Here is a 15363-nt window from a genome sequence, read left to right on the forward strand (position 1 = left end):
AAGATTGAGTTTTCGTCTCTATATAAATATTTTGTTCGCATTTGTGCTTTAGAATTTACATTTTGGGGATTTCTTTAGTTCTGGGTATTACTACGTTGCTTTTTAAGAGAAGCCTTCCCTGCTTACTAAGGTTATAAATTACCTAGATTACCCCGTGTTTCTCGCTTAATGTCACGGACTGGCCCAGATGCCCAGATCCCTAGGGGCTTACGGGTCACGTGCCCGCTACGGCCCGCCCGTAAGCAGTCCAGCTTCAAACCTAGCGTGTAACAGACCCGTAGCTATAAGCTGGGCTTCCTAGTAGCCTCTGCTTCCCTTCTCCTTCTCCTTCTCTCCTTAGCTTTAGATCTTCAATAGAACCACCTCTTACTCCTCTGATTATCCGCTACACCCGTGCCCGCCACAGGTAAGGAAAACCACCAGAGGGCTAGTAGACTGGGTTCGTCACAGAAGCAAAGAGGAGAAAATTGAATGCCACCGAAATTCGTATCATATAAAATCACCCCTATAGACATTAATGAGACGTTATGGAATAATGAGGCTAATATATTTATCACGTGTATATAAGCGAATATAGATCTAAAAATGGCTCAGGAGAATCTCGGTTGCAAGGGAGCCAAAATGGGATCCGTACTTGGAGACAAAATGAGGAAAGTGTAACCGAGCATTAAGAGAGCCGGACAAGTCCCTGTGGGAGCTAAAATGGCCCCTTAGCGCATGCTCAGGCTGAATCTGCCGTGTGCTCAGGTTGCTCAGGCCGAGCTCAGGCATGCTCAGGAATGCTTACCCTCGGCTCAGGTTAAGGCGGCAGCTGCTCACGTTCAAACACTAAAACAGAATCAGCGAAAAAAAAAAAGTTGAGTATGACTTTAGTGGAAGTCTCAGACGACATTTCTTCATATTCGCTTCCAATGCAGTTAGAAGGGTTCCCTGGTCAACCGGCCACCCCAAACTACTGATTTTTTGATTTTTTGATCCTTATCAGCAACACCACCATTTTTATCCTTAATTGGGTGCATTCCTTCCGTGATTCGCATTTATCCTTCTCTTGAGACATTGATCCACGATGACGAAAGCTTCTAAGAAGCCTGCGGGGCGCAAAACAGCCAAAATCCATACCAAACCTCCAATACCTCACCAAGCACCCTCCATATCAGATGACGAAGATACCCTCTCATTAGTCAATATTCCTACTTCGCAACGACTCAATAATGCATACTCCGAATAGGAAGACCCAGAAAACACAAAATCACAAAGACAATTGGCTCGGGAATATAGTATTGGCAAGTCCAGCTTACAGGACAGAATCAAAGGTGCCAAATCGAAGGTTCAGGAGGCGCAAGAGCGGCAGCGTCTTACGGTTTTGGAAGAGCTAGCTTTGAAGGACTGGTGCTAATAATTAGAAGCTTGGGGGTTCCTTGCGAGGATCGAATCTTTACGAAGAATAGTGACTTTACAAAGAATAGTAGTTGAAATATTATTCGCAAAGGAGGATAATCAACCACTTGAATATAATTAGCAGGCTTACTTTTTGGAACGCCACCCTGAACTCAAATCGAAATTCGTACCTCCCTTAAATAAAGAGCATACTATAGCTCAAGATCCTGCGGTATTTCAATAATATTTCAACCTGTTTTCCATATTAGTTATAATTTATAATATTAATCCTACAGATATATATAATATAAATAAGAAAAGGTTTATATAAGATATTATTATAAAGGCCAAGATTATTATTACTCGAGAGAAATACTTTAAGGGAAAGTCCTATTATATATAAGATAGAAATTGCAAATAAATATCCGTAATTAAATATATATTAACTAATAGATATAAGATAGCGCCTTATATAATATTTAAAGGAATATAGTATAAGAAGGCCTGGCTTTAGTAATTATTATTATACTACTTCCTTTCTTATATTACTATAATATATAATAGTTAGATAGATAATATAATTGGGATATAATAGTTTAGAGATTACTTTATTCCTGAATCTTTAGTAAAATATAAAGAAAAGTATTATTACGGGTATAGTATTTAGGGCTTAAAAAGCAAGATAGAAGGTCTCTTATAAAGACGATTTAAAGCTAAGGAAGGGAAAACTAGAATACAGGAGGCTGCGAGGGAATATATGCACCCTATAGTATACTAGTCCCGAAGGGGCTTAGCCTTCTAAATATCTCTAGTATATTCCAAGCATATTTCTCTAGTAAGGCGGCTATATTACATATGCCTAGGAGGCATCTGGCATCTGGCGAGGTATCTCAGATACCGGGTATCTGGAAATCGTGATATTACCTCCCTCTTTATAATAAGCTTGTTCCCAAGCTTTATAAAAGCTATTAATCTATCTAATTTCGTACTATATTCCTTCCCAAAGTAAAACTAGTATCTCGGATATAGATATCACGTGTGAAAGGCCGGTGCCTTTACTATATAACCTAGAAGGGTTTATTATTATTTCTATATAGTTCTGGACAAGTATTATTTTTTATATAGCCTAGCTAGTATTATAGGTTTTATAGAGGTTCTAGTATATTAATATTATTATTATGGAAACTCTATAAAACCAGGGGGCTATTACTTAGTACTAAAGCTAGATATTATACTAGATCTTTATCCTAACTAATTTACTAAATTCTATACTTTAGCTTATTTCTTACTAGCTTAACTATAATAACCCGTTTAATGCCATATTCTTATTTACTATTCTCTAGTATTAATAAGGGCGGTTCCGGATTTACTTAATCTAGTAAAGAATTCTAGGAATCTTTTTATAGCTTCTCTATATAGAAAATTAGGTATATCTTTATGATTTCTGGCAGTTTTAGGAGAAATAAGTAGCTATATTATTCTAGAATCTCAAATAGGCCCTCTATTTAGTTCCCTAGCTTCCGGCTCAAATAATTGGATTTCTAGTACTTTATAATAACCTATACTTTATTTCCTACTTTAAAATTAATTAAATAGTAGTATTTATTAGCTTATATTATATATTATTTTTATACTTGCTTTATATAGCCTTAGGCAAGTTACTATAATTTATATAATTAATTTACTAATACTTTAGCTTTATTTCTATTTAGTTTCTTTTTAGGTAAGTTAGCTTTAATAAGAAAGTTCTAGTCTAGAGAAATATAAGGCTCGTAGCCCTTTTTAGTTATAAATAGAGACTAGCTAATAGTTTCGTATTAAAGAGAGGCTTATTAATAATTAATTATAATAATCTATTTATTCTAGTTATTCTAGTAATAGTTAATATATAGGTATAATCTCTAATTAAAATACTAATTAATAATCTCTGTTTATTTATCTGTTTAGGAATAATTAGCTATAAAGAACTTGAGCTTTATATTAATTCTCGTATAAAATTCGCTCTAAAAATCGGATATAAATTAGGGTTCCTAATCTAATATAATTATTTCTGAAATACTTATTTAATATACTATATAAAATAAAAATAAAGATACTAGTTATTTGGCTATAATTATATCTTATACTAAAATCGTAATTAGGTACTTAAATAAGTAATCTACGAATATAATAACTATATTATGGCCTAATTTGCTTTCTAGATAGCTCTTAAAATTTATAATAATATATTATTAGAAGTAATTAGGAACTAGAAAGAAATAAAGTAAATCAGGCTTCTTATTTCTAGGTATATATAATTTCTTATAAATATAGTAATTATTATAGTATTAATTAATATCTTTACTTATAAATAGCTAGTAATATTACTTCTTTAATAGCTAATAAAGCTTTATATATCTAGGATATCCAGAAAGGAATTTATTATATATTTTATAAATTAAAGTAGTTTATAAAGGTAATTCGGGAGTTATTTTATTCTCTATAATATAAAGTCTTCTATAGTATAAAGGAAGGCTATCTTATAGTATCTAGATATTATTTTCGGCTTAAGCTATTATATATAGCTTTTTTAGATCCGATAATATATAATTATTTTATAAGATCTTATTTATAAGTTATAAACTATTATACTTAATAAGAGCTTCTAATAATACTTCTATAAGGGCTACTATAATAGAGTTTACTAGTAAAGCTTCTAAGAGAATATTTTTCTTTAGAGAAATTATATTTCTAATAGGGGTATTTTTTTTCGGAAAGTCTTTAATATATATTTGGTTTTTAAAACCAAATTCCAGATTAAATAAGCCGACTTTATAAAGTATTACTATAAGTTATAAGTTATAGATAATTTCCGAATTAATCTTATTTTTAGGAAGAAGTATTTAGGTTTATAGCTTTTCCTTAATTTAGTCCTAAATATTTACTTTATTTTATTTTTATAATAAAGTATTTACTCATTTATTTAATTTTCTAGAATAATATATAAGCTTAAAGTAATAGTAAAATAAGAGCTTAGCCTATTATAGTATGGCAGGCTATACTTATTAAAAATCATGTTATTTTGGCGGTTTTAAGGTTTAGGTTATATAATAAAGGCCGCGGCCTTTTATATATAACTTGCGGAAATCACATAAGAAAGCTGGTTTTTCTATAGACTTAGAGAAGAATTCTTTATAAGTATTTAATTAATTTGAGCTTTTATATACTATATATTATTTATACTTTACTATTTATACTTTTAATTTATTATTTTACTACTAAGTTATGTTTTATACTCTAGTATACTTTATATAGGTTTTTATCTTATTATAGTTTCTTTCCTATATATTTTATAATAAGTAATATAGGGAGAATAGAAACTTTATAGTTAAGGTAATACTCTTATAAAGTTCTAAGAAATATCTATAAGGCAAATTATTAGCTTAGTAAGTTAGGAAAGAAAAGGGCTATTATAATATCTTAAGTCTAAGGCCAAAATATTAAGGATATATAAGTATTAATCTTAGTATTTTATATTAATTTCTAATATATCTAGTAATTTGAATACGGGTTAGCTATAAGATATAGTTACTAGTATAATATATAAAGATAATAGAAATAGAGGCTAATTATAAAAGAAAAAGAAATAAAGGAAATAAAATAAGAAATATTATATTAAAATAGTATAAGTTAGACCTTAGTTAGAACTAGACTTTAGTACTCGGAAATAAAGTTATACTATTAATTTATATATTATTTTTAGTTATAGTAAAAGCCGGAATTAAAATAGCTTTAATCTTAATAATAAAGCTTACTTCTAAATCCGAAAAAGATACCTAAAAAAGGAAATATTCTTAAATTTAAATAAAATAGTAAACTAGAATCGGAAATAAGAATTAAAAAGAAATTAGAAATAAGAAATTATATAGATAAACTAAAGAAGCTTCTAGAGAAAGAAATAAATACTAAGTAAAGAAAGAAAAGAAAATTCAGAAAAGTCAGAAAAATTAGTAAAATTATATTTATTATTTTTATTATTACCTTTAATAATATTAATAGATATATCTAGTTTAGTAAAATTAAGGGAAAATACTATAGGTATTAAGCTAAAGAAATAAGAAAGAAAGTATAAATAATAGAAATAAAACTAGAAAAGCTATTATCTTATTATTACTAATATTAAAACTCGAACCTCGATTATATTTATTATTATTAATTAGTTTCTTTCTAATTCCGGTTCCTAAACTAAAAGATATATTTAAATAGGAAGTTAGTTTTTTAGGAATCTTATTAGTAAAAGTCTTAGATATAGAAACTCTATAATTAATTATAAAAGAAATTATTAAGATTAATATAGCTAAAAATAAGTATATACTAGTATTGGGTTTAAACCTGCTACTTATAGAAGCTCCTAAAATATTATAGTTTTAAGGAAATAATATTTCTATATTCTTGAAATAGTATATAGATATATATAAGAACTATTATATTCCTAATAATACTAAAAGAAAGAGAATTATTTATTATATCTCTCTTATTTATAAGAATTAGATTAAGGCTATACTAGAGTACTATATTAATAATCCGGGAGATTACTAGGAAACTAAGTTCTTTAAGGCCTTATTAAAGGAATTCCGAGAATATAACTAGGAAATATTCAAAATTAGCTATAACTTTCCTAATTAGATTATTATATAAGCCTAGAATAGAGGAATCTTATCCAAGTCTTATATTAATATATTTAATAAAGTATTAAAAAAGTTACTAAAGAGAAAAAAGATAAATAAAATTACTTAATATTAAGAATTTATAAGGGAATTATTTATTCTAGTAAGAAATCATATTCTTAAAAATATAAACTTTAAATCTATAAATATTTCTACCTATAAATATAATAAGATATATAAGAAAGTAGTAATATTTTATTAATATAAAAAGAAGAAATATTATTTTAATATTACTAATAACCTAGATATATCTAGACTTAGATAAGAATACTTAAATATAGTAATTTATAATATAGTTCCTAAACTAGAAAATAATTATTTCTTACTAGTTCCTCTTATTATACTTCCTGAAGCTACTATAGGTATAAGTAAGAAAAGAACCTAGCCTATAGCTAATTATACGAAATCTACTAAAAGTAATAAATCTAAGAGAAATAATATTAACTAGCTAGTAGGAAGTTTAGAAAAACTATTTATTACTATTATAACTTAAGAGAACCTATAGAAATAACTTAATATAGCTACTATTATAATTCGAGAGGATATTTATAGCCTACTTATATAGCCTAGCTAATTATAATAAATATAATAGTATTAATAGCCTAATAAATATAATTCGAGTTTTTAGGGAAAATATACTAGAAGTTATAATAGAAATTATAGAGAATATTATAGTAGCTATAATAGTTAAGCTAAAATAGATAAAGAGTCTAAATAATTATATTTTAGAAGAAGTTAGTCTCAAGTATAATTAGAAAACATTACTTAAGTTAATATAGCCTATAGTATAAACCCAGAACCGAGAGAACGAATTTACTATAAGTACTATAATAAGAACAAGAATAATAATATTAATCTAGAATATATCTATATCTCTTAGTTCTATTACCTACTAATAAAAGAATTTATAAATTATAAATATACTTACTAATTTAATAAAAGATAATATAAAGAACTATTTAAGCCTAAATAAGAAAGTATTTCCTTTTTCCTTACTAGTAAGTACTAGTAGCTTAACTAAATCGTTTCCTAAGTTCAAGGAAAAGAATTTAACTATAACTTAAATACTTAACCCAAAAATATCTAGAAATTAATAGAAGATACCTAGTTTATTAGGCAAGAAAAAGAAAAGAGAACTAGCTAACCGGGATTTATATATAGAAGTAAATAAGTTATATCTAGGGAATCTAAATAGCCGCTTTGCCTTAGAGGAAATTATATTAGAATTACTAATACTTTAGGTTCTAGAATTAATAAATAGTATTAAGATTTAGCTATAAATAGTATTTCTATTAATATTATAATAGGTTTCTTATTAAGAAGAAAAAGAAAAGAAATAGAAATAGCTAAAGAAGTTTTCTAAAAACAAGCCAGAATAAAAGAAAAGCTATCCTATATAAGAGGCCAGAAGAATACTACTTTAAGAAATAATAGATAAGAAAATAGCCTAGCTAAGAATATAAATATTAATATTTCCGGAAATAAATAAGATAAATTAGGAACCTAATATACTCTTAATTATAATAAATATAGAATTCCTAAAGTTAATAATATTCTAATAAGACTACTAAAGAAAGTAATTGTCTTATTTCTAAAGACTTAAAAGGAAATAAGAATACTTATTAATGCCTTAAAAACGCCAGATCTAGCTATTATATTTTAGAACTAATAAATTAAGAATAATACTTCCTATTTTACTATCTTATAAATAGGAAATACTATTATATTAAGTATAATTAGATATATTAGGAGATCTATAGAACTAGTAGCTATGGCTTATATAATAAATAGAATATTTAAGAAATTAGAAATACTAGCTCAGGTACCTAATACTAATAGAATTATTTAATTTAAAAATAATAGTATTAATATTCGGATATTACTAGCTTATAAATATATTATATAAGTTTTATATTTCTGATTCGTATTTTGAGGACCTTAAGAGAGTATTAAATATAAAGAAATAATTAATACTAGAGCTAAAGTTAATATTTTCCCTAAAAAGATTTCCAGAAATATTAGTAAAATAGTATATAATATTATAGATTATTAAATATTTACTATTACTAGGGCAGAATTTGGATTTATAAGAATAATAAAGCTTAGAGCTAAGATTATAAATAAAGTAAAATATAAAAATATATTCTTTCTAGTTAAAGAGGCTCTAAAAATCCTATTTAATTAATTATTCTTAATAAAAATAAAAATAAATATTATATATAGGAATAATAATTTATAGAATAAAATAACTAATCCTAAAAATAACTAGAATACCTATATTATTATAATTATTCTATCTTTAAAAAATACCAGAAAATAGAAGAAAGTAATAGTTCAAGAATACTAAGCTCCTAGAGTTAAGAAATTAAGTAATATAAAGCAGAAAATTAAAGATAAAGAGGAAAAATAAAGCCTGATATTATAACTAGTAATAATATTAGGAAAAATAAAAAAATATCGGAATTTCCTATAGATTCTTTTATTTTGGATTTAGAAGTTCAGAAAATTAATAATATTTTTAGAGAAACTAAAGTAGAAAAGGCTCTAATTAGAGTATTATTAAGAGTAGTTCTGGAATTAATAAAAAAAGAAATAAAAAAAATATTAAGTAAAGATATTTCTAAAGAAAAAATAAAGTAATATCTCCTAATAATAAAGAAATATATTCCTAAAACTAAGAAATATTAAACTTAAGACTAGAAAGAATTCTGGAATATATAAGAGCTTAAGGAAAGTATATTAAAATACTAGATAAAAAGGTATTCTTTATATTTAACTAGAAAGAAGCTAAATAGGAAGGTTATAAATTCCGGAGATTAAATAAAAAGAGTATTAGAGAAAATAACTATAGCTCTTAAAGAAAAGAATAATAATTATAGTCTATTTCTAGTTATAGGAATATATAAAATAAAGAATAAGAAAGTTTGACTAGTAAATACTAATAATAGAACTAGAAAAGGCCCTAGTAAATATCCGGACTAATTTAAGAGATCTAAAGCTAGAAAATACTTATAAAAGTATATTAGGAAATATAAGAACTATTTTTTACTAAAAATATTAGCTATTTTAAGAGGTTTATAACTTATTTCGGAATATCTTAAATAATTAGATATTAGTAACTAGCTCTAGAAAGAAAAACTAGCTATATTTTAAGAATTAAGAATTAATTAAGAAAATATAATTATATTTAATTAGAAAGAAATAGAAAAAGTTTATAAGAATATTAGCCTACTTATTCTAATTAAGACTATTAAATATAAAGCCTAGTAAGAAAAGAATTTCCCATATCCTAAAGCTCTTATACTAGTAATAGTAAAAATACTATTAGAATACCTAGATTATAGAATTCTTAAGAAATATAATAGATCTTACTAAAATCTATAATTCTTAGTTATAAAGAAGGTTACTAGGACTTATAAACTAATTAATACTACTATAAAAATGAATTTAGTAATCTTATAAGATACTAACCTATTCCTATCTACTAATAAGATCTTAGAGAAATTTACTAGATATATTTATATTTCTCTAATTAATTTTTTTTCCGGATATAATTAACTTATACTAGATACTTATAATAGAGATTTAACTATATTTATAATATCTCTAGGGCTATTAAGAATAACTATATTACTTTAGAGAATTACTAATTCTATTATATAATTTATATAAATTATTATAACTATTCTAGAGAATCTGTTTCCTAAAATTACTATACTATTTATTAATAATATTAGAATTAAGAGACCTTATATAAACTATAATAGGTAGCTTATTTTACCTGAAATTCGGCGTTTTATATTCAAATACTTTTAAAACCTAGATATAACCCTAGATAAAGTTAAATAAGCTAAAGCTAGTATAAGAGAAAAATTATAGTTCTATTATAATAGTATAGTTATTATTAGCTTTATTTATAGAGTATTTAGAAGAAGCCCTTTAAGTTCAGGAATTACTAAGATCTTGAAATAAAAATATTATAATAGTATAATTAAAGATAAGGCATTTATTAAATTTATTATTTATTATTATATTTGGATTAAAGGTTTTATAATTATTACTAAACCTATTTATTACTTAATAAGAAAGAATATAATGTGGAACTAGGATAATAAATAAAAGTAAGCTATATAAATTCTTTAGGAAAAGCTTATTATTACTTTAATACTTTATAAGTTATACTATGATTTATTAGAAGATTAGGGAATAATTATATTAGTAATAAATACTAGCCTAGATAAATAGAGCAGAACTCTTAATTAATATAATAATAAAGAGAAAAAGAAAGTTATATAGTATAAGTCTAAAATCTAAAATAATACTAAATAGAGATATAATATTACTAAGAGAGAATACTAAGGGCTAGTAAAGTATTTATAGAAAGTATAATTCTGGCTATATAAAGTTTATTTTATTCTTGAACTAGATACTAATATACTTATTATATAGCTAAATAAAGTAGCTATAGATCTTTCTGGAACTCTAGTTATTTACTAGCTAATATGAATTCAACTATTTAATTTTAAAGTTAAATATATTAAAGAAACTAAATATATTATTACTAATAGATTATTAAGATATCTATAATAAGAAAGTAATACTAAAAATAATAAAGATATTAATAAATAGTTAGTAATAGAACTTAATACTATTAGAATAGTATTTATTAGATAGAAAATTCGAATAAAGAAAGTAGTTCCGGTTTAGTTATATAATATTATTTTAAGAAATCCGACTCCTAAAACCTTTACTAGATATTTGAATAATAATATCTAGTTACTAGAGATTAATAATTAAAGCCTTATTATATCTAGAAGCAAATTAGTAATATTAAAAAATAATAAAATCCGGAAGTTATATAATAAAGGCTATAGCCTTTTATATATAATTTCCGGTAAAATAGTAAATAATAATACTAACTCCTATATTTTACTTAATAATCCGACTATTTTACTAGATCTCTTAGATAATAGCTATTCCGAATAATACTAGAATATTATATAATATCTTATAATACTCTCTAGACTAGAAGAAATATCTAGGGCCAAGTTTCGAAAGTTAAATAAGAAAGCTTTAAATTATAGTATAAGAGATTAATTATTATAGAAAGTTATATCCAAAATATATTTACCTTAACTTATTATTAATAATTAAAAATAAAGGGAAATTATTATTAAAGAGCTATATAATAAGATTAGATATACTAGAAGAAAAAGCACTTTTTACTTAATAGCTAGCTATTATTACTAGAAAGATTATTATAACTATATATAGAAATATATTAATACTTATAAAATCTATTAATATAAGAATAAAAGAAAATAAAAAGAAGCTTTATATCTAATAAAAGCTATATTTCTTTTCTATTATCTTGGAATTAATATAATTAAATTATTAGACTATAAAGAATATAACTTATTAGTTATTATTAGAGATAATTTCTCAGGATAAGTTAAAGCTAGATCTTTAAAGAACCTAACTAGTAAGAAAATTACTAAGTTTATTTAGGAAGAAATTATTTATAGATATAATTTATTTAGGTAACTTAAGATAAATAGCAGATTAGAATTTAAAGAAATAGTAATTTAGGAACTTAATAAGCTAGGAATTAATAAAATTATTATTTTGGCTTATAATTCTAAAGGAAATAATATAATTAAAAGAAGATATTAACTAATTATTTAAGTACTTATAGTATTTATAATAGATAAAAAGAAGCCTTAGGTAGATTTACTATTATATATTCTATTTATTAACTAAATTATTATATATAAACTAACTGGATTTGCTTTCTTTTATATAATTTATAATAAGAAAGTAATATTATTTATAGAAATATACTTTCTAATCTAGAGAATACTTAAATAAAATAAAGTCTATAATAGAGAAGTATTTCTAAAAATATAAATAAAGCAAATATAGATAAGAAATAAAGATATTAAAGAAGCTAGAATAAAGAAAAATAGATAATACCAAAAGAGAAAGAAATAATTTAATACTACTTACTAGATTTATTTAAAGCCTATTTCTAAAAAGAATCTAGTTCTTATATATAATATTAAATTAATAAATTAAAATAAGTTAAGAAATATAAAGCTACTATATTACTAGCTTGGCCTATATAAAGTAAGATATATAAATTAACTAAAAGAATACTATATACTAGAAGAACTTAATAATATTATATTCTAAAGAATATATACTAGGAATTAACTTAAGTAATTTATTAAAAGAAATAAATTCTAGTATTTCCCTAAAAATAAAGTTAATAATAAGTATATACCTATAAATAAATATTTCAAAATAAATATAGAACTAGAAAAAGAAGTAGTTATAGAATACTATAAGTAAAATAATACTTAGGAGATTAAGAAAGCTACTAGTATTATTATATATATTCTAGAGTTACCGAAATTAGAGAAAGTAAAATATATCTTTTTTATAGAAAATTAGGAAGAAATATCTAATAATAGAAGCTTTTCTTAACCTAAAGTAAAGCTTATTATATTTAATTTCTTATATATCTTATATTTTTTCTTTCTAACTAATATTTATAATTTTTAGAGAATATTATTATTAGATTATTATTCTGGAAATTAAATAAGCTTTACTATTACTTATTTCTTACTATTATCTAATTACTATTATTAGATAGTATTCTTAATATATGAAATTCTATTACTAAATCTTGGGAATTAAATATAAAGAATTTCTTTTAGTATAAAAATAAATAGGGAATTAAGAGATTATCTTATAAACTCTTAATTCCGAACTATAGTAATAAATAGTAACTATATTTGAAATTGGGAAAAGAAGAAAAAAAGAAAAAAAATCTTTTATATATGTTTTACTAAACTAGAAACCTTTTAAAGGCTTTACTTGACTTTTTAACTAGCTATTCTCGTGGCTTATACTAGTCTAAAGCTCGATTATAATATCTATAAATCTCGATTTTAACTTGAATTACTATTATAAGTTTCCTTATAATACCCAAATAAACTTTCTAATTAGAAGTTATATATAGACGAAATAGCTAAACTAGAAGTCCTATAAAAAAAAAGAGAAAAACCTTATTAAACCTAATAGTTATTTCCGAAAGTACTTAATAATATGTGATTCTAGAAATCTATTAGATATTAAATAAACTAGATCTATCTATTTAAAGCCTATCTTATATTAGAAAACCCACTTCCTTTTTAATATAACTATAGCTATTCTTAAAACTTATACTAAGGCTTAATTAGTATATTATGTATTTCTATTTCTATATAAAAAGAACTTCTCTTATATAAAATTCATTCCCTAATTAAAATACTATTTTATTACCGGGAACTAATTACTCTTTTAAAAAGCTAGTATAATTTACTAATTCTTGCTATTAATCTATTTCTTACTATTAAATATTATTTAAATAATTCCTATATCCTTAATACTAATTTGAAATACCTAATCTTTCTATATTTTATATTAATTTTAATATTAACTATTCTAAACTTAATAATAATACTATAAACCCTATTTATACTATTTTATAGTTCTCTTTTCTATATACTCTAATATCTTTAATATTACCTTTATTAATATAAATATTACTTTAAAGTCCCAAATAACTAAATAGTTTTATACTATTTAAAGTTAATTCTAATAAATACTAAATAAATATAATTAGCTTTTAGAAGAAATATAAATTAGTTTCAGAAGAAGTAATACCTTATTCTAAGTTATTTCTTAATCCTATTATTCTAACTCTTTTTCTATTAATACTTATTTTATGTTTTCTCTAATATTTTTAGTATATTTATATACTTTATCTTTTATATATTTCTTATATTATTTCTTTTCTTTTATACTATTATTTGAATTAATAAGAATATTTCTAAATAAATAAGAAGTTAGGATATACCTATATTATAAATTTTTTATTATTTCCTTCTATATTCTAATACTTTAGATATTACTATTATATTTATATTTCTATTATATTACTTTTTTATTTCCCTATTATTACTATTTAATTTAATCTATCTTAATTATTTTCTTAATTATATTTCCTTAGATATATATATTTGTATTCTTTTCTATAATAAAAGCCTAACTCTATATTTTATTTTCTATAATTATTCCTAATTTGTAATTATATTATTTTAAATATACCTAATTATTATATCTACTTTTCCTATTATATATATTACTATTTTAGCTTTATTTTCTTACTAGAAAAAAAGAAAAACTCAAATATATATAATATATTTATGTAATTTAAAACTATTCTAATTTAATCTTTATTTTAGAATATATTTAAAAGAAATTCTTATAATCTCGAGAACCTTTAACTTTATAACTTATAACTATTATACTAATAATATCTTTATAACCTATTAAGAATAATAAAATAGCCAAAAAATAGATTCCTTAAGTTAGTAAAGTATAATAGCTAGTTCTTATAAGCTATAGTATTATTAAAAGCCTATAGATTAATAGTATTAAAGTTTAGAGTATTAAAGGAGCTTAAGTAATTATAGAAGGCCTATAAATATTAGAAAAGATAGCTATAATTACCGAATTTAATATAAATATTCTAGATAAGCTAAATAGTATATATAATAAGCTCTTAAAATAGAAAACCTTTATTAGAGATAGAACTAGACTGGGATTAACTAAGGAAAAGCTAAAGAACTACTAAGCTAATAATAGGAAATTCGAGAATATTATTAAAAGCATTTCTAAAAGCAAATAAGAGAAGCTTAATAAGATTAAGACTATAATAAACGGTTTTAATACTAAGAGTCAGAATAGAATTATATTATATAATAAAGCTTTTAGCTAATATATTAATAATATCTATAATAATCTTAATAAGAATATTTATAAGAAGGTATACTTTCTTTTTAAAATAAAAGCTTTAGTATATAAAGCTATTTAGTTAATTAATAAAGCTACTTTAGGATATATTAAGGATAAGAAATATTAGAATACTAGTATATTTACTAAATTAGATATTACTAAAGTACTTAAGTATACTAAAACTATTTCGGAATATAGAGAATTAGAGTTTAAGCTATTATTAGCTAATAACCTCAAAGCTAGATAATATATCTTTAATACTTCCGGAATCCTAATTAAGGAAGTTTATAGTAATAAGCCTTTTCCTGCTTTCCGAGATAAGCCTAAAAAATAGGCTCCTATTATAATTTCAGCTTTAACTTAACCGGATCTGGCTAAGAAAAATAGAGCTAATTCGGTAGAGCCGAATAAGAAAACTACTAGTAAAGCTAGCGGA

At 23.3% G+C, this 15363-nt stretch overlaps 1 protein-coding gene across 1 annotated transcript; it reads left to right on the forward strand.

Annotated features, from left to right (window-relative positions):
• Positions 1–1243: 1243 nt before the first annotated feature.
• On the forward strand, positions 1244–1396 carry K444DRAFT_515342 (uncharacterized protein; the record flags this gene model as incomplete). Its single annotated transcript, XM_024873589.1, has 1 exon — positions 1244–1396. A coding segment is annotated over one exon (153 nt), but the record flags the coding sequence as incomplete, so codon positions are not given.
• Positions 1397–15363: the final 13967 nt, after the last annotated feature.

Source organism: Hyaloscypha bicolor (genome assembly GCF_002865645.1).
Source record: "Hyaloscypha bicolor E unplaced genomic scaffold K444scaffold_10, whole genome shotgun sequence".
NCBI classification, from domain to species: Eukaryota; Fungi; Ascomycota; class Leotiomycetes; order Helotiales; family Hyaloscyphaceae; genus Hyaloscypha; species Hyaloscypha bicolor.